Source organism: Taudactylus pleione, unplaced genomic scaffold, assembly GCF_031769625.1.
Source record: "Taudactylus pleione unplaced genomic scaffold, aTauple2 ptg000726l, whole genome shotgun sequence".
NCBI classification, from domain to species: Eukaryota; Metazoa; Chordata; class Amphibia; order Anura; family Myobatrachidae; genus Taudactylus; species Taudactylus pleione.
The window spans coordinates 3,101,682-3,125,970 of record NW_028285128.1 but is presented as its reverse complement, the minus strand read 5'-3'; the positions used below and the strand labels follow the sequence as shown (position 1 = coordinate 3,125,970).

Below are 24,289 nucleotides of genomic sequence, written 5' to 3'. Positions count from 1 at the left end.
TGTGGTTCCTCAAAAAACTTGGATCTTCATCTGATAGCAAAACCAGTAACTGGACCCTTAGCTATTTGAGTAGCACTGCCCTAGATGAACAGAATGAAATGTTTAGGCTTCCCTGTATTTCTTGTGCCCTGTAACGCAAATGATCCAGAAACCCCATTCTAGAAATACTGTGCACCTTCATATGTGGAGCTTAAGTAAAGCTAACAAATGACATTTCCACTCAAACAGTAATGATTACATTTAAGTGGTACATCAAATTAATTAAAATAATGGAGCAGAAATATACAAAATTGCAGTCTTCACTATTTCAAAACTTTTCCGTATACAAGTAAAAAAAAAAAAGTCTCACGAGAGAACAATATAAAATGTACTTTAGTATACTAACAAGCAACAATGTTGTTCTGGTCAATAAGATGTAAAGATTATGTATTCGCAGTAATTCAGGTGTGAAATAACAAATGAGGGGTATTTATGAAAACTACTGCAGGAAAAAGGTGCAGTATTTACTTAGAATTTGCTGAACTGTACTAGAAAAAGGACTGTATCCACCTGATTAGTTATTATGGATTTTAGCACATTTTTCAGTTTTCATAAATGTCTGCCAAGGTCCTATAAATCCCCATTTATGAAATACTAGCTGCAGTACCCGGCTCCGCTCGGGTGGAAGTCCATGATCAGTCTCTCCCTAGACAGCTGGCTCCCTCCCTCAGTGAGTGTCACTCTGGTGATCTCTGCCACTTGGACACCAGCTCCATTGTACTTAGCTGTGCCTCCTACACAGGAACCACCTCTACGGACTTGTACTGAGCCGTCCGCTTTGTTCGCTTCAGCGACTGCCCTCCGGTATTCTCGTCACTGAGGACAGTGCTGCAGGGAGCTCCACCGATCACCACACATAACGGGTCCCTGAACAGCTGGTCCACCAGCGCTTTTGTAATGGGTCTTCTCAGGTGGCAGCTGCCCTCTTTACTGCAGGCTCTGCACGCCTCTCACTGCTCACAGCAAAAGCTCCTCTTCAGAGCATAGGGCTGAATGTAATATAGACTTGCTGAGAGCAATGCAGGGGGCTCCTCACCAAGGAGCCACCCCCACAGCCTAAAACCTGCCTGGGTTAATGACCTACAGAAAACACATCACATTCAGTTCAGTGGTTTCGGAGTTTACCGCAATCAGACAAACAAACAGAAGTTCTCATTTATAAGATATAGACAGACAGACATGTAATGGATTACAATACCATAGTGTAATTCTTTGGGAAGTGGCTTCCATCACTGCGGAACAGCTGGATCAGAGTACTCTTCCCAACGGTGGAGTCACCTACATAATAGAAAACACAGAACTGTCACTTACATCTTATCCATCCCTAGAAATATACAATAGTGGGCTTGTTAATATACACAATGGACAAAAGCCACAGTGTACAAAGAAATCAACTTCTTTAGAGAAATATTTATCATTTAGACAACTTAATTTATTCTGCATACTATCTGTTAAAGTCATCTTAATATGGTAAGGGAAGTTTATAGATTGTAAGGGATTAGCTGCCTGAATAGCCAGACAGGTGCAGATGATACAATTATCTGTCTGTGCAGGAATTGCTCATGTGATCCAGTGATTCAACATTTCCCGTTTAAACCAACTTGTTTCTGTGGCCAAATTGGCTTATTTGAATACCATGCCTATATTAGGGATCCCAAGTGGTGCAGTCTGTTTAAGGGCTCATTCTGAAGCACCTGCATTATTTTACAGTGGGTTGCACCGTAGCCTGGGTGGCATGAGGTGCCAGGTCACATCATGGTATGGTCATGACCAGTGCTTCTGCTGGGCCCAACCCCTTACCCTAAATTTACCTCTGCATTGTTGCTCGGTAAGGCAGATCGCAAGGACAAAACTCATCAACATACTTAGGACAGCTTGAGTATTAATTATATGCTCAGTAAACTATTAAACTTTCCTATGTCTCTCAAGCTCCTATCCCTGTTTTAATTTGAGCCCTTGCTGGTAAGGTCCCCACCATCACTCATCGATGTATCTTCAAGCAATCCTAGGAGGGTCCTCATCTGCCAACTGGATTGACTACCATGCAAAAAGTCAATCTCTCTTGTGCTTGCCTTTTTCTACATGACCATCTCAGGGTAATTTACCAAACTCATATATTGTAGTGTGTCTGGTCAACATAACAATTTATAACAATTTGTTGGCACTTCATAAACAAATTGCAATAATTGTCATAAAAAATTACTGTATGTACAAATCTCAAATCTCCAAGTTAACAATCTGACAGAAAGTAAAAAAAGAATGTTTGAAAACAGGCTCACTGAATAAAATGTATATTGCAGAACAAAGGAATGTTTAGATCTTATTTCATTTAACCGTTGAAAATTCAATGTGAGACCTAACATTAACAGCTATAGGACACACAGCTTCTAAATCTACTTGTAAGCGAGAAGAAAATCCCAGGTTTGCTGCTGAAATCTCTTTCTTTCTCAATAAAGGTCTCTCTCGTTTCTTAATACGAGAGCAATAAACTCTTCGGGGGTCTGTAATTATGGAGAGTAATTCTGCTGCTCTCTTGTCTGTTTAAAGGCACTCAGAGCTCGCTTTCTGAAGACGTGCAATTTCTTTACCCATGTAATCACGTACCCTGCAGTGTGGTATTGTGTGCTTTATATACAATATGATAATGTGTATAATCAAAGAGCTACAACACAACACCGCCACTTTCACGGCCACTTTAGACCAATAAGTAGTTGTGATTTTGTGTCATATAAACAAAATGCCCCGGCTATCACATCTCTGCCGTTCTCATCAGGTGTATGTGTCATGCGGGTGCAGGAATCACAGATGTCAGCACAAACTGTGTGACTGCAATACACGTTATTACATGCAAAGGGCTGTATAGCAATCTCAGTATCAAACTAGATCAATAAAGACAGCATGCAAACAGGTTATATTTTAGGTACAGGTTATTCTATAATAAACCGTAGTGGGAAAAGGGATTATATGAAGAAAGGATGACATTTGAAACATGTTAAAACACCTATCATGTAACGAGAAGCCACCAGTGCTAAATATTGCAGAGCAGTGACTACTCGTAGCTGGGCGCATATATCGCAATTTATAATTCTCTTTTTTTGGCTTTTGAGGAGATACAGGTTATTAACACCATATGAACCACAGCACCCCAGCATGTCAAATCCACTGGATATCATTATATAAAAACCTATTTTATTTTACCTACTGCCCTTAGAAATGCCTGATTACTTTTCAATAGTCATATGTGTTATGTAACAAGTTATAGTGATTTTATGTATATATAAAAACAGTGTATTCATATCAATAAGGTTACTAGTAACTACAACATTCCTCACTGTGCATACAGCATCATCAGCAAAATCATAATGCCCCATACCTTCAAACACTTAAACGTATCAAGTCAGCACAGTATGTGGCATATTCAATTAGCCACAGGGCTTACCTCGCGGATATTTGCCGTGACGGACCTATTCAATTAGCGGGGATTCCTCATGCGCAAGTCCCCGTAGTCGGACTTTACCTCGCAGCTCATGGAGGTGAGAGGTAAAATCTGCCTAAAAACACCAAATTGGGCTCGCGCGTGGGGAAAAAACAAACATTGTTTACGTGGAATCAGTGTGTTTACGCGCATGAGTCCCTATTTTTCAGCATGGGGAAAAAGGGCTATTTTATTGAATCGCTTCATCCCACGCCGCGGGGATTTTGGCCGGCAATTAGTCGTGGTGTAAACCCTGCGGCTAATTGAATACCTGTCTGTCTATGTGTGTACCATACAAGAAAGGGGGTGTTATCACGCCAACTTCCCAACTGTCCTGGAATGTCCACCTAAATAGGGACAGGTGGGAGGTATTTAAGTGCAGATCTCAGTGTCACACTGCATGGACTCTGTTACAAGACTCAATGCACAAATCCAACTGCACTGACCTTTAATCGAGCCACACAAAAAAGCCTGTCCATTAACCCCATTTCACAAATTCTATTACAGTCCACTCTGCACAGATTGACAAACATATAGCAAAACCTTTACACTCCAACATTAAAATAGGGAAATATAGGATTGTCACATAAAATACAAAAAGTACAGCATTTCCCATCCTGTGGGACAACAGACAAATGTAGGGGAGGGGAAGTTCCATTCCATCAGTGACCCACCTGCCTGGATCAGGTTTTTTCTTATGGCCGTCAATTTGCAATCCATGGGATTCATTAAGAAGTAAGGACAGCGTAGTGAGTGACCCCTATCTACAGTGGCGTGAAATTATTTTTGCCCTCTTCCTAATTTATTTTTTTTTCTTTACACACTAGTCACTTGTTTCAGATCTTCAAGCAAAATTGAATATACATATGTGTCCACGTACATCTAGACTTCTTGCGTGTTAAACAGCCCTTCTAGTCACGCCATGCCGTGATTCTGTAGCGCAGAGCGTCTTTTCGCGCAACTTCTTCCCATCAAATTAATCTTAATCGCACAGCGATGCAATTGTGCGATTAACATGCATTTGAAGGGGAAAAGTCGCACAAAAAAAACTCTTGGCGTTACAGAGTCACACTGCGCTCACGTGTTATGTGTAATGGGACTTGAAGCGTACGGAGGATAGATGTATGTGGACACTTCTGTAAGATAAAGACAACCTGAGTAAACACAAAATATAGTTTTTAAATGGTCATTTCATTTATTGGGAGTGATTCAAATGTTTTTTGGGAGCCCAACAGAGCAATTCAATTGTTGCTCCGTTTGGGCGCCCATGCCAAGTGTGCACGCCCAAAAGCACCGGGTTTATCTGCGTATAGCAGCTAACCCAGTCTAAAGTCCTGCTCTGGGAGCCCAAATTCCCGTTTCGGCACCCAAACACAGTAGCTGACTTATCGCATATTTCTGCTCGCCACCTCAGGAGGCTGCCAGCTGAAATGTGTCTAACCGCGGCTATGCACGCCCGAACAGCCAACAATTGAAATGCTCCTTTGGGAGCCCATTAGTTTAAGCCTCCTATAAAACAATTGAATTGCACCCACTGAACAAAAAAAGTTATCCAACACAAACTGGCGTTGTGTGAAACAGTAATTTGCCCCTTAGTTGCTCCTACAATCAATGAACCAAATTGAATTGATAATTGGTTTCAATTAGGCCAGTGATATTCAACCTTTTTCAACTCGCGGCACACCGAACACAATTTTAAAATTGCACACGGTGAAAAAAAACAAAACACATACACATAGGCCCCCACAAGAAAATAAAACAACTATGCCACGTTGCTCCCCACAGAAAAAAAAAACAACAACCATGGCTGACCTCCACAGAAACAAACAAACAAAATTAAAAAAAAAAAAACACATTGCTCACCACAAAAAAAATTGGCTGGTTCCCACAGAAAAATATCATCCATACTGATCCCCACCAAAAACAAAAACCTGTTCCTCACACAATGCAGTGCTGTCAGCGTTCGAGCGTGCGGGTGGGTGTGCAGGCAGCTGGACGGGAGGTAGAGAGAGCGGGCTGGCTGGCAGAGCGGGCTGGATGGCTGGCCAACGCGGCGTTTGTGACCTGTGATGTCATGCCGCCGTATCTAGGTAGGTTACGACCCGGGTAGAGGAGCTCAGCAGCAGCCCGGTCAGCAGTACTGTAGCGTGACCAGCGGCTCTGATCGGTGTGGCACACTTCACAACCGCCCGCGCTGCACAGCGGTTGAAAATCTCTGAGTTAGACTATACACAATCAGGCTTGATTACTGTCAGCCCTGTTGAAACTAAACATGACTAAATAGAACCTTTCCAGCTATGTGAAGTTGGCTAAAAGGTCTCAACAAGTAGTACAGTGTGCAGCATTCAAAAGAAAATTCCAGAAGAGATGAGGCAGATAGTTATAGAAATATATCAGCCTGCCAGAGGCTGACGTCTAATCATTGAATCTTTCAGACATGCTGGACAATTATAGGATGTCCGACATACCGATAATTAGTAGTCAGTCGCAGCAATACAGTAATTATCTGGGCGATATGCCGATATCCAGCGGATCGGCCAGATAATTGTGTAGTGTATGCCCAGCATAAGGCTCTGGGACGCCTGCGAACCACAGTGAGAGCAAATGGAGAAAACTTGGAACAGTGGTGAGGCTTCCCAGGAGTGGCCGGTCTACAAAAATTCCTCCAAGAGCTCATCCACGACTCATCCAGGAAGTCATAAAAATATGAGATATGGTAAGAACTTACCCTTGTTATCTCTATTTCTACGAAGTCCATAGGGTTCCACAGGATACCTTGGGGGTATAGGTGTGACGTCAGTCGCAGGGCACCAAAGAGTTAAGCTTTCAGCCTCCCAGGATGCACTAGGTCCCCCTCCTATACCCCGCCCCCGGGCCAAGGCACCTCAGTTAGTTACCAAGCCATAGGCCGGAGGAGGAGAAGGAAGAGAGAGAACAAAGATCTGGACACATACAAGAATCACATTCTCACCAGAGGGAGACGGAAAACCGGTGACCAGAGCAAAGCCCATCTGCAGCACAGGTGCGACAGGGCGGGAGTCCTGTGGAACCCTATGGACTTCGTAGAAATAGAGATAACAAGGGTAAGTTCTTACCATATCTCATATTTTCTACTTCAGGGTCCATAGGGTATCCACAGGATACCTTGGGGATGTCCCAAAGCAGTATCCTTTAAGGGTGGGGACGCTCCTGTGCAGAAAGGAGAATCCGCCGCCCGAAGGAAGCATCCTGAGAGGCGAAGGTGTCAAACCTGTAATACCTCACGAAGGTATGGACAGAAGACCACGTAGCAGCCTTGCAGATCTGAACTGCCGAGGCACCACGTCGAGCTGCCCACGAAGGACCCACAGACCTAGTGGAATGAGCCTTCAGAGAAGGAGGGACCGGTAGGCCTTCATGAAGATAAGCTTCAGAAATAGCCATACGGATCCAGGCTGCCAAAGTTTGCTTTGAAGCAGGCCAACCCTTTTTACGGAAGCCAAAGAGGACAAACAAAGCGTCCGACTTCCTAAACGAAGAAGTGCGGTCAACATAAGTCCTTAAGGCCCGCACAACATCCAAAGAGGCCTCACCCACGGAAAGACCCGGTGAGTTAAAGGCCGGAACAACTATTTCCTCGTTAATATGAAACTGGGAAATAACTTTGGGAAGAAACTCGGGCCGAGTGCGGAGCACTGCCCTGTTCCCATAAAAAACCAAGAAAGGGGGTCTACAAGAAAGAGCCCCTAACTCAGAAACACGTCTGGCCGAAGCAATGGCCAGAAGGAAAACAGTCTTAGCTGTTAGCCATTTAAGATCCACTGAGCCCAGTGGTTCAAACGGCGGTCCTTGGAGAGCCCTCAGGACCACAGCCAAATCCCAAGGCGCCACAGGTGGAACAAAGGGCGGCTGAATGCGGAGAACACCCTGCATAAAGGTGCGCACATCCGGGATTGTAGCAATCCTACGGTGAAACCAGACAGATAGGGCCGAAACCTGTACCTTCAAAGAAGCAAGGCGAAGCCCATGATCTAGTCCCGCTTGCAGGAAGGCGAGAATCCGAGACAGACGAAACTCCCGCGGTGCATAACCTCTCGGTCGACACCACTGGAAGAACGTATGCCACACGCGATGGTATATCCTCGCGGAAGACGGTTTCCGAGCTCGTAACATGGTACGCACCACAGAGCTGGAAAACCCCCGGGACCTCAGCATGGCCGTCTCAACAGCCACGCCGTCAAAGACAGCCGAGTCAGGTCCGGGTGAAGGCAAGGACCCTGAGACAGAAGGTCCGGTCGTAGCGGCAACCGCAGAGGAATGTCCACGGACAGACCCTGAAGGTCTGAGAACCAGTGCCGTCTGGGCCACGCGGGAGCTATCAACAGGAGCGTCCCTCCTTCCTGTTTGAATTTCCGGATTACCCGTGGAAGAAGGGAGACCGGAGGGAACAGGTATGCGAACCGGAACGTCCACCGGACGGACAGAGCATCCACCAGAGACGCCCCTTCGTCTCTTGTGCGAGACCCGTACACCGGCAACTTGTTGTTGTGCCGGGACGCCATGAGGTCGATTTCTGGAAGACCCCACCTGTCCACCAGTAGTTGAAAAACGTCCGGGTGCAGGGACCATTCCCCCGGATGAACGTCCTGGCGACTTAGAAAGTCCGCCTCCCAATTGAGCACTCCCGGGATGAAGACCGCTGATATGGCCGGAAGATTGCGCTCCGCCCAAACCAGGATCCGAGAGACCTCTACGAGAGCCGCCCGACTGCGAGTTCCTCCTTGCCTGTTTATGTAGGCCACGGTGGTAGCGTTGTCCGACTGGACCTGCACCGGGCGACCCTGGAGAAACCGCTGTGCCTGCTGGAGAGCATTGAAGACCGCACGGAGTTCCAAGATATTTATTGGAAGCTCCGCTTCTGTCGGCGTCCACCTGCCCTGGAACAAGTGTGGACCCGAAACTGCTCCCCAGCCCCGAAGACTGGCGTCCGTTGTCAACAGGACCCAATTTGGAACCCAGAACGGACGTCCCTTGTTGAGGTGGGTCGTCTGTAACCACCACGTAAGGGACAGGCGAACCTCCTGGGTGAGCACAATCGTCTGGGACTTCAGAGACTGAGTCAGCCCGTTCCACTTGGACAGGATCAGGTGCTGCAGAGGTCTGGAGTGAAACTGGGCGTATTCCACCATGTCGAACACCGACACCATGGAGCCCAGTAACCTCATCGCCGAGTGTAAGGACACCCGGCGGCTGTGCAGACAACTGCGCACCCTTGACTGTAAAGCAGAGATCTTGTCCTCCGTCACGAAGATCCTTTGCTGTCCCGAGTCCAATAAGGCTCCAAGATGCAGAATCCTCCGAGACGGGATTAGAGTGGACTTCTGCCAGTTGATTAGCCAGCCGTGCCGTTGCAGCAGTGCAATGGTCAGGTCCAAGTGGCGTAACAGGAGCTCTGGAGATCCTGCCACCAATAACAGGTCGTCCAAATACGGCAACATGCGGACTCCCTGCAGCCGCAGAGAAGCCGCCATGACCGCCATCACCTTGGTGAAAACACGTGGTGCTGTTGCCAGGCCAAAAGGTAACGCCCGAAACTGGAAGTGGTCGCTGCTGATTGCAAACCTGAGGAACTGTTGATGGCGCCAAAGAATAGGGACATGCAGGTAAGCGTCCTGTATGTCCAATGACACCAAGTAGTCCCCAGGTTCCAGCGCCAGAATGATGGACCGTAGGGTCTCCATCCGAAACTTCGGGACCCGCAAAGACTTGTTGAGTGCTTTGAGGTTGAGAATCGGACGATATGACCCATTGGGTTTCTGTACCAAAAATAGATTTGAATAGAAACCCTGGCCCCTCTGGGAGAATGGAACCGCCACTATAACTCCAGCCTGGAGCATAGTGTGCAATACCTTCCGCAGCTCCGTAGCCTTGTTCCGGTCTGATGGGAGACCCGTGGTGAAGAAGCGAGCCGGGGGTCTGTGCCGGAAGGAGAGGGCGTATCCGTGGGAAACCACCTCCAGAACCCAAGTGTCTGTCGTAGTGGTCGACCAACACTGGGCGAACTGTAGCAGGCGGCCTCCCACCCTGGGATCCCCCAAAGGGAGGCCCGGACCGTCAGGCCGCAGGCTTGCCATCTGGCTTGGGGGCCGGACGTCTGGTACTCCATGCCTGCTTCCGGGGCTTGACCGATTTCTTAGGGCCAGCCTGTCGAGGAAACGACTGTGGTTTGGGCCTGCCCTGGGCCCTAGATGACCGAAAGGACGATGGTCCCGAACCAGAAGGAGCAGCGGCCGACGGGAGACAGGCAGATTTGGCTGCCGCCAGCGTGGCCACAATCTTATCCAGATCCGGACCGAAGAGAACTTCTCCGGTAAACGGCAACGCTTCCAGACCTTTCTTGGAATCTGCGTCCGCCTTCCAGGATCGCAGCCACAAGGTGCGACGAGCAGCTACCGCTGCTGAAGAAATTCTAGACACCAGAGTACTAATGTCTAGAGCCGCCTCGTTGATGTAGGTGGCCGAATCACGGAGATTGCCAATCAACTCCGCCTGATCGGCCGGACAGTCGGATTCAAAAGAAGCCTCTAATGAATCCGCCCAGCGCTCCATCGCTCTGGCAACCCAGCAAATGGCCATAGCCGGCCGTGCTGCCCCCCCAGCAAGGGAATAAGCGGACTTCAGGCAGATTTCTACCTTGCGGTCCGTAGCATCCTTAAGGGAGGACATGGATGGCATCGGCAATGTGGCACTACGGACAAGACGGGTCACGTGAGAATCCACCTGTGGAGGGGATTCCCACTTCGCAAAATAATTATCCGCGAACGGATAAGCCACCGCCAGGCGTCTCTGCGGCTGGTATCTTTTGCCAGGTTGTTTCCACGCCTCCTCTAAATGGTCCACCAACTGACCCGAAAGAGGAAAGACTGTGGCATCGCCCTTCACATCTTTGAAAAAGGCATACTTAGATTTAGCCGCTGGGGGAACTTCGTCCTCAATCACCAAGGCTGTGCGGACCGCCCGAATAAGTCCAGGAATATATACTTTGGACTTAGCATCAGCGTCCTTAGTATGGAGAGGTTCCTGATCGTAAGGATCTAGAATCTCCCCATCATCAGACGTCCCTTCGTCATCCTCATAAGGAGCGGACAGAGACGCCACCGGCCTTTTATGAGACCGCATCACAGACTCCCCTTGCAACACATCCGACAAGTGCTGTACAGAACTCGTCAGGGAGTTAACCCACGCTGGCTCCTGAGAACCCGGGAGCGGGGAAATAGGGAGACTGTGGGGTACCACCAATTGTCGTGGGAACCCCTGCATGGGTGACGACACCACAGACTGCTGGGACAAACCCATCGGAGTAAACGCGGGCTGCGGAGCTAACTGGCCCACTAAAGCTGTTAACGCCTGAGCGAAACAAGCCCAGGGCGGCTCCTGTACCGGTGCTGTAACCGTAATAGGCCGCGCCATGGACAAACACTGCCGGCAAAGGCCCTCCGCGCTACCCTCCCCCTCCGCTAACGGTACTTTGCACGTGGTACACTGTAGCCGGAGGGGAAAATCACTTTCAGACATGATGGCACCACGTATGTGACCTCTCTCACCAATTAAGTATTAAATAGGCGAGAGACCACCCTGCAGCACCGCACCGCAAGGGCTTTAGCAGAAAGAACAGGGACAGTAATAAAGCTGACAGTTTAGAGAAGAAAAGATTACAGGCAGCAGCGCTAGCACAGTCACATACAATGCAGAAAAATAACAATTCCTGCACTAACAGCGCTGATCACTCAACTACACAGACACAGGGCCTGGTAGGACACAGCGCTGCATACACAGACCTGACCACAGCGGAGGAGAGGTATGCGGGGGGACCCAGACCACGATGCTTCCGTCCAGCGCTTCCAGCAGCGTTCACCATGCGTTCTGGAGAAGATGGCCGCCGAGGAGCAGAGAGGAGGCTGGCCTGGGGGAGGAGCGCTGCCACAGGACCAGTCGGCAGCATGCAGAGAGGGCTGTGTGCAGCGGGGGAGGCGCCGGCTGTGAGACAGGGAAGGCGCGCTCCCCTGGCATGCATTTAACCCCTGGGACGCCGCAGCGCTACCGCTCTGCTGCGGTCCGCTGTCCCAGGGGGTAGTGGAAGCGCAGGTTGGTCGCCTGGCTCCACGCTGCAGCCAGTCCCCAGGGAGCCCCCTGCCTGGGGACTTAGGACCATGTGATCAGCGGGGACCCACCGCGGGACCCCGCTGCTTACCTCTGTCCCCCTTGAATCCGGCCATGGTCCGGAGCATCTGGGGTCACCGCTAGCTGTGACCCCAGACGCCCACCAGCATCCCCGGATCAGTACCGGCGTTCTGGTACCGGCGGGGTGTAGGGAAGACAGCATGGACGTCAGGACTGACTGTCCATGCTGTACATCCAGATGTGCAGCCACTGCTGCATGAAGAATAAGCTTCAGGGGCTCTTCTAGCCCCCACTCCAACAGGTGCACCCGACTCCGGCCGGGCACCAAACTAAACTGGGGTGCCTTGGCCCGGGGGCGGGGTATAGGAGGGGGACCTAGTGCATCCTGGGAGGCTGAAAGCTTAACTCTTTGGTGCCCTGCGACTGACGTCACACCTATACCCCCAAGGTATCCTGTGGATACCCTATGGACCCTGAAGTAGAAAGAGCCCAGACGAACATTTAAGGAACTGCAGACCTGGCTCACCTTAATTTTTTAATTAACATATTTCTATTAATTGGTTTTTATTGTTAGACTACACTCTATTATACTCTTTTTAAATAAGGGTTTTTGAACATCTCTCTCTAACCATATCATTTTCATTTTTTAATAAGAGTGCCCTAAAAAAAGTTATTTTGTCTTTATTTGCCTCTGTGCAAAGTTTAGAAATGTGTTGTCACAAATTCTTTGGGAACACCAGCAACGCAGTGCAGTCTCAGAATTAATTATAGACATACCTTTGTGTTGGTTTCGTAACTATTCTTTAAAATATATAACATACTAGCACAGACTCAATACCTAGTAACATCGCCTCAGTTAATGCCAGAGTTCATGATTCCAACATAAGAGAGAGCCTGGGCAGAAACAGTATCCCTAGGAGGGTTGTAAGGCGAAAACCACTGCTAACCAAGAAGAATATAAAAGGGTTGTCTCATATTAGCTAAAGAAAAAAAACAACAAAAAACCTCCAAAAACATGTTAACCCCCAAAGCATCTCCTCTGATGGAAACTCCACATACCTGTGCGGAGAAACGCGTAAGGACACTTCACCTATCAGACTGAACCCCTGTTTAGTTACCCTGGAGGTCTTTTTAAAGCAATTTTTCCACTGCCCAGCTATCCTAACGCTTTGACCCGGGTTGCTGGCTACTACGAGTGACTCAGCACTGAGCTGCTGCGCTTACATCCAGTACTTCCTTTCAGACCATTAGAGTGAATCGGCGGTCTCCACCACACTGACAGAGTTAGTGAGCATCAGCTCTGGAGGGTAATATCTGTGCACATATTGGAAGCAGATCTTCCCCTATTTGCAGTAATATGTGGTCTTTCTACAAGAACGGGAGATTGAAGCTGCTTATAAACGATACCTGCATAAAATACCGGACAGCGGTACAGCATACTATTTGAACATATTATCGGATACCTGAGCATGTGCCATTTTATTGTGGATATATACAATTACTTACCTACCAAGGGATAATTGAGTTACTTTTCTCTCCAGGGAATTGGATATTTGTTCACAATTCTGGTTAGAGTTCAATAGCATCATTTATCATATGGACTGATTACTGAATGGTAAATGATTCTATAGAGCTATACCTACTGCAGAGATACCCCTGAACATTTTTGGTCACCATACAATAGTTTGTGATGTGTTATACGACAGTCTGATTTTTATTATATAATTTTGAATATTTGTATTGCATTGATGTGCATGTTTTATTAAAATGTATTTCACCCTTGCATAAGCGCTCTTTTAGATATTTACTATAGATAACACTAATTAGGCATATTGATTGCTAGAAATAGTATCCCTCCTCCTTTTTATCACTTCAGTAGGAAGTGGGTGGGATTTGGGAGATCCAGCCATTCTTCCAGGGTGCTAAGCAAAAAATTTGGAGCCTTCCTCAACTTCCGGGAGAGTAGGCAAGTATGGATAAATGATAACAGTTTTTTATTATTATTATTATAATTATTAATAACAATTGTTTATATAGCACAAACATTATGCAGCACTTTGCAGAGAATACTCATTCAGATCATCCCTGCCCCAGTGGTGCTTACCACATGTTTGCGCACACATATACACTAAGGTTAATTGGCCTCAGACAAGAAATTAACCTATCATTCATTTTTTGAATTGGGGGGTTCAAACCGGGGAGGACATACAAACTCCACACATATAGGGCTTCGGTGAGGATCGAATGCATCAGCTTAGTGCAGCCAAGCAATTTTTAAAACTTTTCTTTCTATATTTAAATTTGTTTTGTTTTTTAATGCTGCTTAGATCCATGCTACAATCATTACAGGTTGAGTCTTCCATATCCAAATATTCAGAAATACTGAATTTTTATAGCATGACTGAGATAGTGACACCTTTGCTTTTTGATGGCTCAATGTACACAAACTTTGTTAAAGGCACAAAATTATTAAAAAGAAAGTATAAAATTACCTTCAGGCTTTGTGTATAAGGTGTATATGAAACTTAATTATTTCATGTATGTACACAAACTTTGTTTGAGCCACAAAATTATTGAAAATATTGTATAAAGTTATCTGCAGGCTGTGTGTAGAAGGTTTATATAAAACAAATGCATTCTGTGTTTAGATTTGGGTCCCATTCCCAAGATATTTCTTTATGGTATGCAAATATTCCAAAATACGGGATATTCCGATATCCAACATACCCCTTGTCCCAAGCATTTTGGATATGGGAGAGTCAACCTGTATTAGCACAGACTGCTCCAGGCAGGGTATATATGTAGCAATTAGTACTCCCTTACTGGACTCTGCCTATGCTTACCAATATTTGACCACTGTGGTATGAAAAGCAAAATAATTGGAACTAGAAAGATAATACTCAGCTGGAGAATTCAGCAGTCTAAAGAGAGTAAGTATGAGACGCGATATGGTCAGTGGGGGCGATTCATTCAGCGCAATGCTAAATAGCTCCCCGCAAGGGAGCTCCTGGGGCTATTCGGCACTAGCAGCCTTGCGGCCGGCACTTTAGTCTGAGAATGCCGGTTCTTGCGACTAAACACCCTGGTTGAATCACGAGAACCGTCATTCTACGACTTAACTGTTTCTTGCCAAAAGTTAAACATCACAATGAATTGAATCACCCCCAATATCCCGAAAGTCAGGATACCGGCACTTAAAATGCCGGAGCCAGAATCCCGACATCTGGCATCCAGTCGGTAAGTACTGGGGTTAGGGGGAGGATTAGGGATAGGCACTAGGAGGAGGGCTAGGGGTAGGCATTAAGGGGCGGAGGGTTAGGTTTAGGGTGCGGGGGGGTTAGGTTTAGGCACCAGGCAGGGTGAGTAAGGAGTAGGGAGATGGGGAGGGTTAGGCTACTGACCGACAAGTGTTGGTATCCTAACCCTGTCAGGATGCCGATGTCGGGATCCCGTACTAAACCCTATGAGACACTTTTATGCACAATATTGAGGAATCTCTTCTAAAGCATAAATATTCATTTTAGGATTAGCAAATGTGTGATAGTATAGTACAGATTAGTTAGCACATGTCCTGCTGTACTGTACTGCTGTGTGTAGAAAACAGACAAGTATTGCAGAGCTCCTGGATGGCTTTGCCTACATAGAGGACCGTGTACCTCACTGCTCCACCTGCCAGTTGGCTTTATGTAAAAGGAAATTGAAGTTATGCTCAAGAACAGGTACAAAGATCAATGAACACAGTTATGTTTCAAGCTCATGCTCCCAGTAGAGTGGTAGAAAAAGACCGACAGTTCTAAATCTCATATCTACAAATAGGCCAGAATGGTGATTCAGCAGTCATAGGAATTGAAATCAACATAGGAGATATATATATATGAAAGTAAAGGGGGAATAGACAAGGAGGAGAACACTCAACACAAAGAGGAAACCAGGGGTGGCAGCATTAGAGGCAAGGCATCAGACACGGAAAGAAAAGTACCAACGTGGTCTACAAGAGACAGATTTCCTAGAAAGCCAGGCATTAAGGGTAAGATTTGGGTAGCTGAAGCACTGTAGGTGTAATGCTTGTGCATAAGAGATGGCCTTTAGTTATACTGCTGCCATTCACATTTGTATTTTATATTGGTAACAACATATGTGCCTAAATGTAATAGCCTGCCAGTTGTGGACAGTGGTAAAATTTTGCCAATGTAGCAAAGCATGGTTTTGCCTTTAAATAAATTGCAGTTTTAAATCTAGCAGCTAGATTACAAAACTCTCGCCACTAGAAAGAAAAACAAAAATTCCAGAGCGTCTGAGTCACGCCTGCTGAAGTTACAAAAAAAGGGGTAATGCTGACCCCACACCAATAGACACTAGAAAATAGGAAACGGTGTTGGTATACTCAATTATAATCAGCCAATGTGTTTAAAAAAAGAAGACTTGGGTATTTATTAAACAACATAATTGTATTCAAACACATAGTAATTGTATATAAATACATAGTAATAGAATAACACCCACATGAAACAATGTAATAAATAAGTACTATATCCAATTCACTGTACATGAAACAATCTTAAAATTAGATCCGAGAGCTGCAGTGTAAAGGCGCTAGTTGCAAACATCAATACAGTTTTGCCGCGGCTGTCACATTCCTAGCCGCTCAGATCCCCGGTCCCTGTTTAATGATGACCCGTTTGCGCGCCGAGACCGAGAGCTGTAGTGTAAAGATGCTAAGTGCACACTTCAGTACAGAGACGCAGCGGCTGCCACATTCCTAGCCGCTCAGATCCCCGGTCCCTGTTTAATGATGACCCGTTTGCGCGCCGAGACCGAGAGCTGTAGTGTAAAGATGCTAAGTGCACGCTTCAGTACAGAGTCGCAGCGGCTGCCACATTCCTAGCCGCTCAGATCCCCGGTCCCTGTTTAATGATGACCCGTTTGCGCGCCGAGACCGAGAGCTGTAGTGTAAAGATGCCTAGCCGCTAAGATTCTCGGTCTCTGAGCTCTATCTGCATGTCCCGCCGGCTGCAGTATCGCGGCACAGAAGCATCTGTGACCTATGCAGACCCAATCGCAGAGCCGTAAGTAGACTTTTTGGTGCCCTGTGCCAGGGAGAGCATTAGCACCCCCCCCCCTATCTTCTAAATAGGGACATAAGATAGGGCACCTGAAAAAGGCCACAGACTCATGGGGGAGAGCCAGGGAAGAGATAGGGGAGGCCAGGTGATGCTGGAGATAAAAGAAGAGGAAGCTACAAGTGAGAATGATAACAGGAAAATTGACAGGCCCAAACAGCACCCCCTGCCCTGAGGTGCTCTGTGCCATGGCACATGTCACACCACCCTAGTTACAGCCCTGCCCAACCATGTCATCATTAACCAGGGACAGAGGATTTGAGCGGTTAGGAATGTGACAGCCGCAACAAAGCTGTATGGAGGTTTGCATCCAGCGCCTTTACACTGCAGCTCCCGATCTCAGTGCCCAACCGAGTCACCATTAACCAAGTCACCTTACACTGCGGTTGTTTGTTAAGCAGGTTATCCAGAATAAACCCTATTTATTGCGACTGTTGCCTGATATTATTATTACCAGTTATTTATATAGCGCACACATATTCCGCAGCACTTTACAGAGAATATTTGGCCATTCACATCAGTCCCTGCCCCAGTGGAGCTTACAATCTATGTCAGGGCTCGACAAATGCCGGGGGCCAGGTCGCCATGGCGACTAGATTTTGTTGCCTGGCGACCAGATTTCAGGGAGGGAGGATCCCAGGAAACAGTTCCCCAGCGAAGGTTCCTGGGCGGCCATTTAGGATCCCAGGAAGCAGTTCCCAGCGGAGGTTCCTGGGCGGCCATTTCATGTGTGCGGTGACTGACTCACCCTCCATCCCGGCTGTCTGGCTCCTCCGCCTGCGGCGATACCCGCTCACCGTCTTCCTCATCCGTCCCGGGTCTCTCACTCCTAAGCCTGCAGTGACACCAGCTCCCTCATCCGTCTGGCTGGCTGCACAGAGCTCCGGTAAGAGCTTGTGATAGAAGGGTGGGCTCTGGGATTGCTTTAGCAGTGCTGTAATTATTACAGTACCGCTAAAGCAATCCCGGGGCCCACCCTTCTATACAAGTTACCGTGTAATTAACTGCTCTGAGTTCTGGTAAGAGCTTCTATGCATGGCCCTGGATTGCAGCCGTGCAGGGTAAAGCCACCGAATATGGGGAGGTTGGGGGTGGGGGACTCTCTCTGGGATCATTTTGCTCGAGGTGTAGGGTAGCCCCCTAACCCCCACCCCCCTGCCGCTGCCCAGTAATGTGTCAATGTGGGGGGGGAGGAATAACTGCATAGTGTGGCTGTGAAGGGGTGGGTTTGCCGAGGGGCGGGAATTGGTTATCCGTCGAATAGGTGCTCAATGGGGGCACTATTAAAGGGGACTTCCTACTGGGGGCACTATTAAAGGGGACTTCCTACTGGGGGCACTATTACAAGGGGCTTACTACTGGGGGCACTATTACAGGGGGCTTACTACTGGGGGCACTATTACAGAGGCTTACTACTGTGGGCACTATTACAGGGGGCATACTACTAGGTTGAGGGGCACTGAAAGGGCATGTGTGGTGGTCTATACAAGCTTTCATATATTTTGGTAATGGACGATGGTCTGCTCCTAAACTTTTAAGACGGCTCCTAGATTTTACAAAAATATGTCGAGCCCTGATCTATGTTCCCTATCACATGCTTACACACTAGGGTTATTTTTATGTTTGGAGCCAATTAACCTACCAGTATATTTTTGGAGTGTGGGAGGAAAACGGAGTACCCGGAGGAAACCCACGCAAGCACAGGGAGAATATACAAACTCCACACAGTTAGGGGTGGGAATCGAACCAACGACCTCAGTGCTGTGAGGCAGTAACGCTAACCATTACACCGTCTGATATACGCGATCATCTCTATTGTACAGATCTGGTAAGTTACTGAGCGGATAGGATTTGGGTCAGTTATAAATCCTGTTACGTTCTTTGCATGTACATGCTCTCTGTTAGGAATAGAAAGGCAAGAACATATAAGTCTTGGTTGGCTAGCTATTATGAAAAACACTTGATCCACCCTGGAACCAGAATTGAACCACATTTGGGTTATATGGAACATTAAGAAGAGACACGGGGATCTCTAATATGGATAAATTACTGGGAAAGGTTATATAAAGCAATAGGGTATACTATATGAACGAATATGAGTTATCTGGTTCATTTATATCAAGCATTAGGAGTTACGGGAAGTAATTTTGAGCAATTGGAGGAACTCTAGAGAGCAGTTATATGGAGCATTTGGAAGAGTTATTGCTACAGACTATACAAAGCAATGAAAGACATCAATTTGAACAGATTTTCATAAAAATGTATTCTAGTCAAAGAAAAGAAATAAAGTGGCGTTAGCATGTACTTACAGCTACATGGAGTGTGCAAAAAGTTCTTTTTTATTGTACCCCACTCATTAAAGCCGATATCTGTGTGTATTTAACAAGATAAATCAGGAGTGTTCATGAAATTGGCATCTACAGTTATGCTGGGAACATACTGGCAGACATTGGCCAATACATAGTTTGCCCGTCGGCCAGTGTGTACCAGCAATATGTCTGTGAACTACGTCGTTCAGACATATCGTGTCGCCTATGCTGCACAGCCGATGGCAGATATATCTGTCCATCTTGCTGTGTACGGGCCATCAGCCGAAAGCCCGTACACTTGCAGCAGAGGCAGCGGGGAGGGGGTCGCCACGCGACCCCTGGCCAGCGAGACCCGTGGCCAGATGACAGATGATGGTTGTTCAGTGTGTACAAACAACCATCATCTGCAGATATATCTGTTAGGTGTGTACCCAGCTTAACAATAGGTCCACACAATCTGTAATTATCTATAGTTTTCATACTAGCACCTTGCACCTGTCACAACCCATGCAGTTCCTTTCCTGCCTGGGGTATCGCTCTCTGCTTGGTGCTTCTAGCACACTCAGCTGATGCAGCAAACTGCTGAGATACAGACCAGAGTGTGCTAGAGGCTCCAGAGCAGGCAGTGACACCACAGGCAGGAAAGAGGAACTGCAGGGTTGTGACAGGTGTTAGGGTGCTAGAATGAACACTGATGTATATTAACATTTCCTAAACATATCAAGTACAGTAGGACACTGCTTAATGCAGGCAAAAGGCTGATCCAACCAATCGCGGGATGTATGAACGCAAGGAATGATATAATGTTATAGGACGTGCGCCATTGCAGAATAGCTTCCACGTGTTTGGTGCTAGGAAGCACTTGCGCTCCAAAGGGGTAATTACCTGTTTGATAAGTACTGTAACTGCTCCATACCTATGATACAACCACAGAATCAATACAGAGTCTATTTAATGAAAGGGACAATATAAAATCTCTTCTATCATTGCTTATCAGAGCGAGAGAAAATCATCTATCACCACATTTACATTGAAAGCTTTGCTGGTGCAGCTGAACAATGGTGAGCTCTCCAGTGATACTGTCTGGCAGCGATAAGACTATTACTGCTTCACAAATTAGTCTTGGGGATCCAATGCATGTACAGTGGAACTTCAAGCATGGACTTGGCCTTCCAGTTCCACTTGTGGAAATTTAAAAGGCTTAAAAATATAAAAACAGTTGTAGAAATAGAATTTTTTTTAAAGTTAATTTAGGAAAAAAACGCTTTACTTAATAAATGAAGGCGATAGCAGAAGGAGGATTGTGGCAGTAGATAAACCACCATGATCATTTGTAAATAGGCTATTTACGTAAGAGGAAGCCATAACTGGAAGAAGCCAGCTAAAGTTATCATCAGCAATACCCTGTAATAGGCGTATTTTAGTCTTCATTCTAGCACCCTACACCTTTCACAATCTGTGCAGTTCCTCTTTCCTGCCTGGGGTGTCGCTCTCTGCTCTGGTGCTTCTAGCACACACTGGTCTGTATATCAGAAGTTTGTTGCATCAGTTGAGTGTGCTGGAAGCACCAAAGCAGAGAGCGACACCCCAGGCAGGAAAGAGGAACTGCACACGTTGTGACAGGTGCAAGGTGCTAGAGTGAACACTATTATTTCTATAATAAATAGACTCCTAGCACTAGCTTAATAACATTGCCTTTATCTCTCTAATGCACATTGAATAGTGAAATCACTGTACTAGTACAGACATGTAGACAGATATGGAACTATGCAAGAAGGGTTTCCAATAAGGAACACTTTCCTACTTTTAAAATCTCCCCTCTGTGGAAATCTAAGGGGCATGGTAATACGATTTGCGTCATCATAGCCCCACGTTCTCACTGCAAAATACATGGATTATGCATTATGCAGCAGGGCCATATCCCGTCATCACAGACTTGGCTCGCCCACTTGCGAAGTGTTCACGTACCGTGAGGGTGGGCTCTTTCCAGGGAAATTAGCAAGTATGCAATTATTTATATTTACTTACATATCACTGGCCTGTTCCATTGCACTTTACAACTGGGAACAAAACAGTAATAAAACAAGACTGGGTAATAACAGACAGACATAGAGGTAAGAGGGCCCTGCTCGCAAGCTTACAATCCATAGGGAGGTTTAATACAGAAAAAAGATGGAAGGGGCAAGACTGGCAATGGGATCAGTGCAAGATGTGCCGGTGATGTAATCAGTGAGATAGGGACAGGGTCAATCAAAGCAATAACCAAACACAACCACTCACTCAATTTCATAATCCAATGTCTACAGGAACACACACAAAATGGTATACTATACACTTTACATTATGTATTGATGTATTAAACAAATAGTCTTACAAAAACCACTAACCTACAGTTCCAGCATTAATCTTATTATAGTATGCCCCACACTGGTTACAGCTACGGCCCCTACACGATATCTTTACCGATTTGGCAGATTCCGACACATCAGAACGACAAATCGGTAAAATTGTGTAGTGTGTATGCACGTCATCGTGTAGTGCGCGCTCCCGTGGGGTCGTCAGCCTCATCGTCTGATCTTATGTGCAGCATGCAAGATCAGGCGATGCAGCTGACCCATGCAGAGCTAGCGGGGGGGCCAGCATATCGGGCACCAGATCCCCCAGTTTGTACGGACCACCTGATATGTAGGCCCGTCGGCGACATCGCTGGGTACACACATCGTTTAGAGTGTACTCAGCTTTACACTCACACATTACAGTATATCCAACAATGACAAAAATTATATTTTACATACACCACTAAATTCCATAAATTATACTAGGTTCCCCTATGTCTGTGATTAGAAGCCCTCTTGGTCTAATAAACCCCACAAGGTGCACTGCATCCTCCACTCACTACACTAAAATTTACACACAAGTCATCAACTCAAATCACATTACTGTACCACACACACTGAGGCTTCTTCCTATCTCCTAACTCTTCTTGCATCAACAAACCTATCATATTTATATCTGCACTGCCTCAAACATTAGACAGCACCCCTTCTGCAATTATGAAACCGCAATAAGATTTCATAGTTTATCACTAATCATATACCAAAAACCATTGGCACAGGTTGCATTCGGTCATAGAACAAACTTGCAGACTGAAATATTGGGTGATCTCCTGGACTCCGAAGAAAGCCTGGCAATAACTCCGAAGCAGACTAGGCTACAATTCTAGCCATGCCACGTGCATGATGGTCATGCCCACTCAAGCAGCTTGGCGTGGAAACTCCCATTTAGAAATCTTGCATTTGACCCTGCGGATATCTACTGCTCTTCCTGAATTGCTGACTTTTGTTCATGTGGTGATGCGAAGTCACCATTAATCCAACCAAGCTAACTTCCCATCACCCCTACTGCAATACACTGCCTCTATCGGTATGCCAATCATATACATCCCCCCTTTGGCTGCAGCTGTGCACAGTACTATCTGTATCACCTAGTGGTGATGAACACACACCTGGGCTGCACTATGTCAGTTGGTTGAGCTAGACATCTTCCCCCCCATCCTTTGGGTGTATCTTGCACAATCACCCTGAAATGCTGCCTCACTCACTCTCCTCACACAGACATTTTTCAAAAAGTGTCAAAATTACAACATAAGGTCCTGACATCAATCCTCGTCAAAGAGGACTGGTACAATGATGATCTATTCACAGAACTTGAACAGGACTTACATGAGCAGCCACTCCAGAACCCAACACAGCAAACAGTGGGCCTGATTCAGAGCCGGACGCTATTTGCGCTCGCTCGTTCAGAAAAAGGGGCCGGATATTTAAATTGAGCGCTCGCTCTTTGCGGTCTGTTGACGCCTCAATGTCTGAGCGAGCGAACGAAACATGCGCTCGCTATTTTGTAAAGACGCCCCCTGGCCGCTCGCATCATACGTCATCTCCGCTATTTATTTGATTAATCGAGTACATCGAAAGGCGTCTGAACTGCTCGCAGTGCTTGTGGTAGGTTTATCCTACCGCAATCATGCGAACAGTTCAGGCTAAGAGACAACCAAGTGACGTGGCCGATGATGCTGCTTTGTTAATTATGCACACCCTTAAAACGCCCGTTTTGACCGTTTGGCACGCCTGCGTTCGGATCTCCACTCCCCGTTTTCAAGCACCTTCCCCTGTTACCACCCACAAACGCCTCATCCTGTCACTCAAATTAGCAGGCACTCGCTATTTGGCGAGCGCTCGATTTCCGATCGCACTGACTGGTTGGCGCATGCACATTACGACCCATACGCATGCGCAGATGTGCGAACATCGTTCGGAGCGAACGAGCGGCTCTGAATCAGGCCCAGTGAGGACGCTTGTCAACCTTGACCCTGTAGAAGCATTAAGTACTTTCTGCCAGGACAATTCACTGTTCAACACATTTTCTTTCCAAAATTAACAAAAGTTATAGTAATCATTAATGTTCAACTGTTTTATTCACTTGTCTTACACGGTTATCCAGTTAAATGATTATTCATTAAAAATAATTAAAATTAAACAGCCTATTCTGAACTATTTTTACCTCCTATTCTGTATCGGTTTCACCCTACATTACCATACATGTCTTTGTACGCAGCAGCTGTGCTAAATTATGCAAAAGCCACAGTAGGTGTCTTAAATAAAAAGATGCACGCTGTCGGCTTCTCTTCCCAAGTCTCAGGAGCTCCTTCAGACCCAGACATTAAGCTGCGCTCTCACACAGCTAAAAGGGGTCAGGTATGTAAACGCCGTGATCGCACTGTCTGGTGTAAGGACGGCCTCTATGTCTTAGAGAGTGACGGCAGAGCGAACGCACGCCAGTATAAAGACACCCACTTTTCTCTCTTAACACACGTTCTCTCAAGGCAGTGTGTTAATAATCGGAACCATCGAGAGCCATCGGAGCTGCACGCAGCGCTTGAGGTAGACCTTACACCACCATAAGCACTGCGATCACTGCAGGCTGAAAAACAACCAAGTGACGTGTACAATGACGCATCTTTGCTAATTATGCACACCCATAAAACTCAGTTTTGACGGCCAGACACAACTGCGTTCGCAGCACCACTCCTACGTTCACAAGCACCTTTCCCTGTTACCATCCACCAATGGCGCTGTCACTCAAAATAGCGTCCAGTCTGTGTACTACGAGAGCACGATTCCCGGCCG

General features: G+C 46.6%; 1 protein-coding gene across 1 annotated transcript in view; it reads right to left on the bottom strand.

The window, feature by feature from the left end:
- The window catches only part of IFT27 (intraflagellar transport 27), a 49,827-nt gene that overhangs the window by 24,175 nt on the left and 1,363 nt on the right, over positions 1–24,289 (bottom strand). Inside the window, exon 2 of the mRNA XM_088456861.1 lies at positions 1,238–1,317. Coding sequence (XP_088312987.1) covers positions 1,238–1,317 — 80 coding nt within the window. The remainder of the gene's footprint in view (positions 1–1,237; positions 1,318–24,289) is intronic.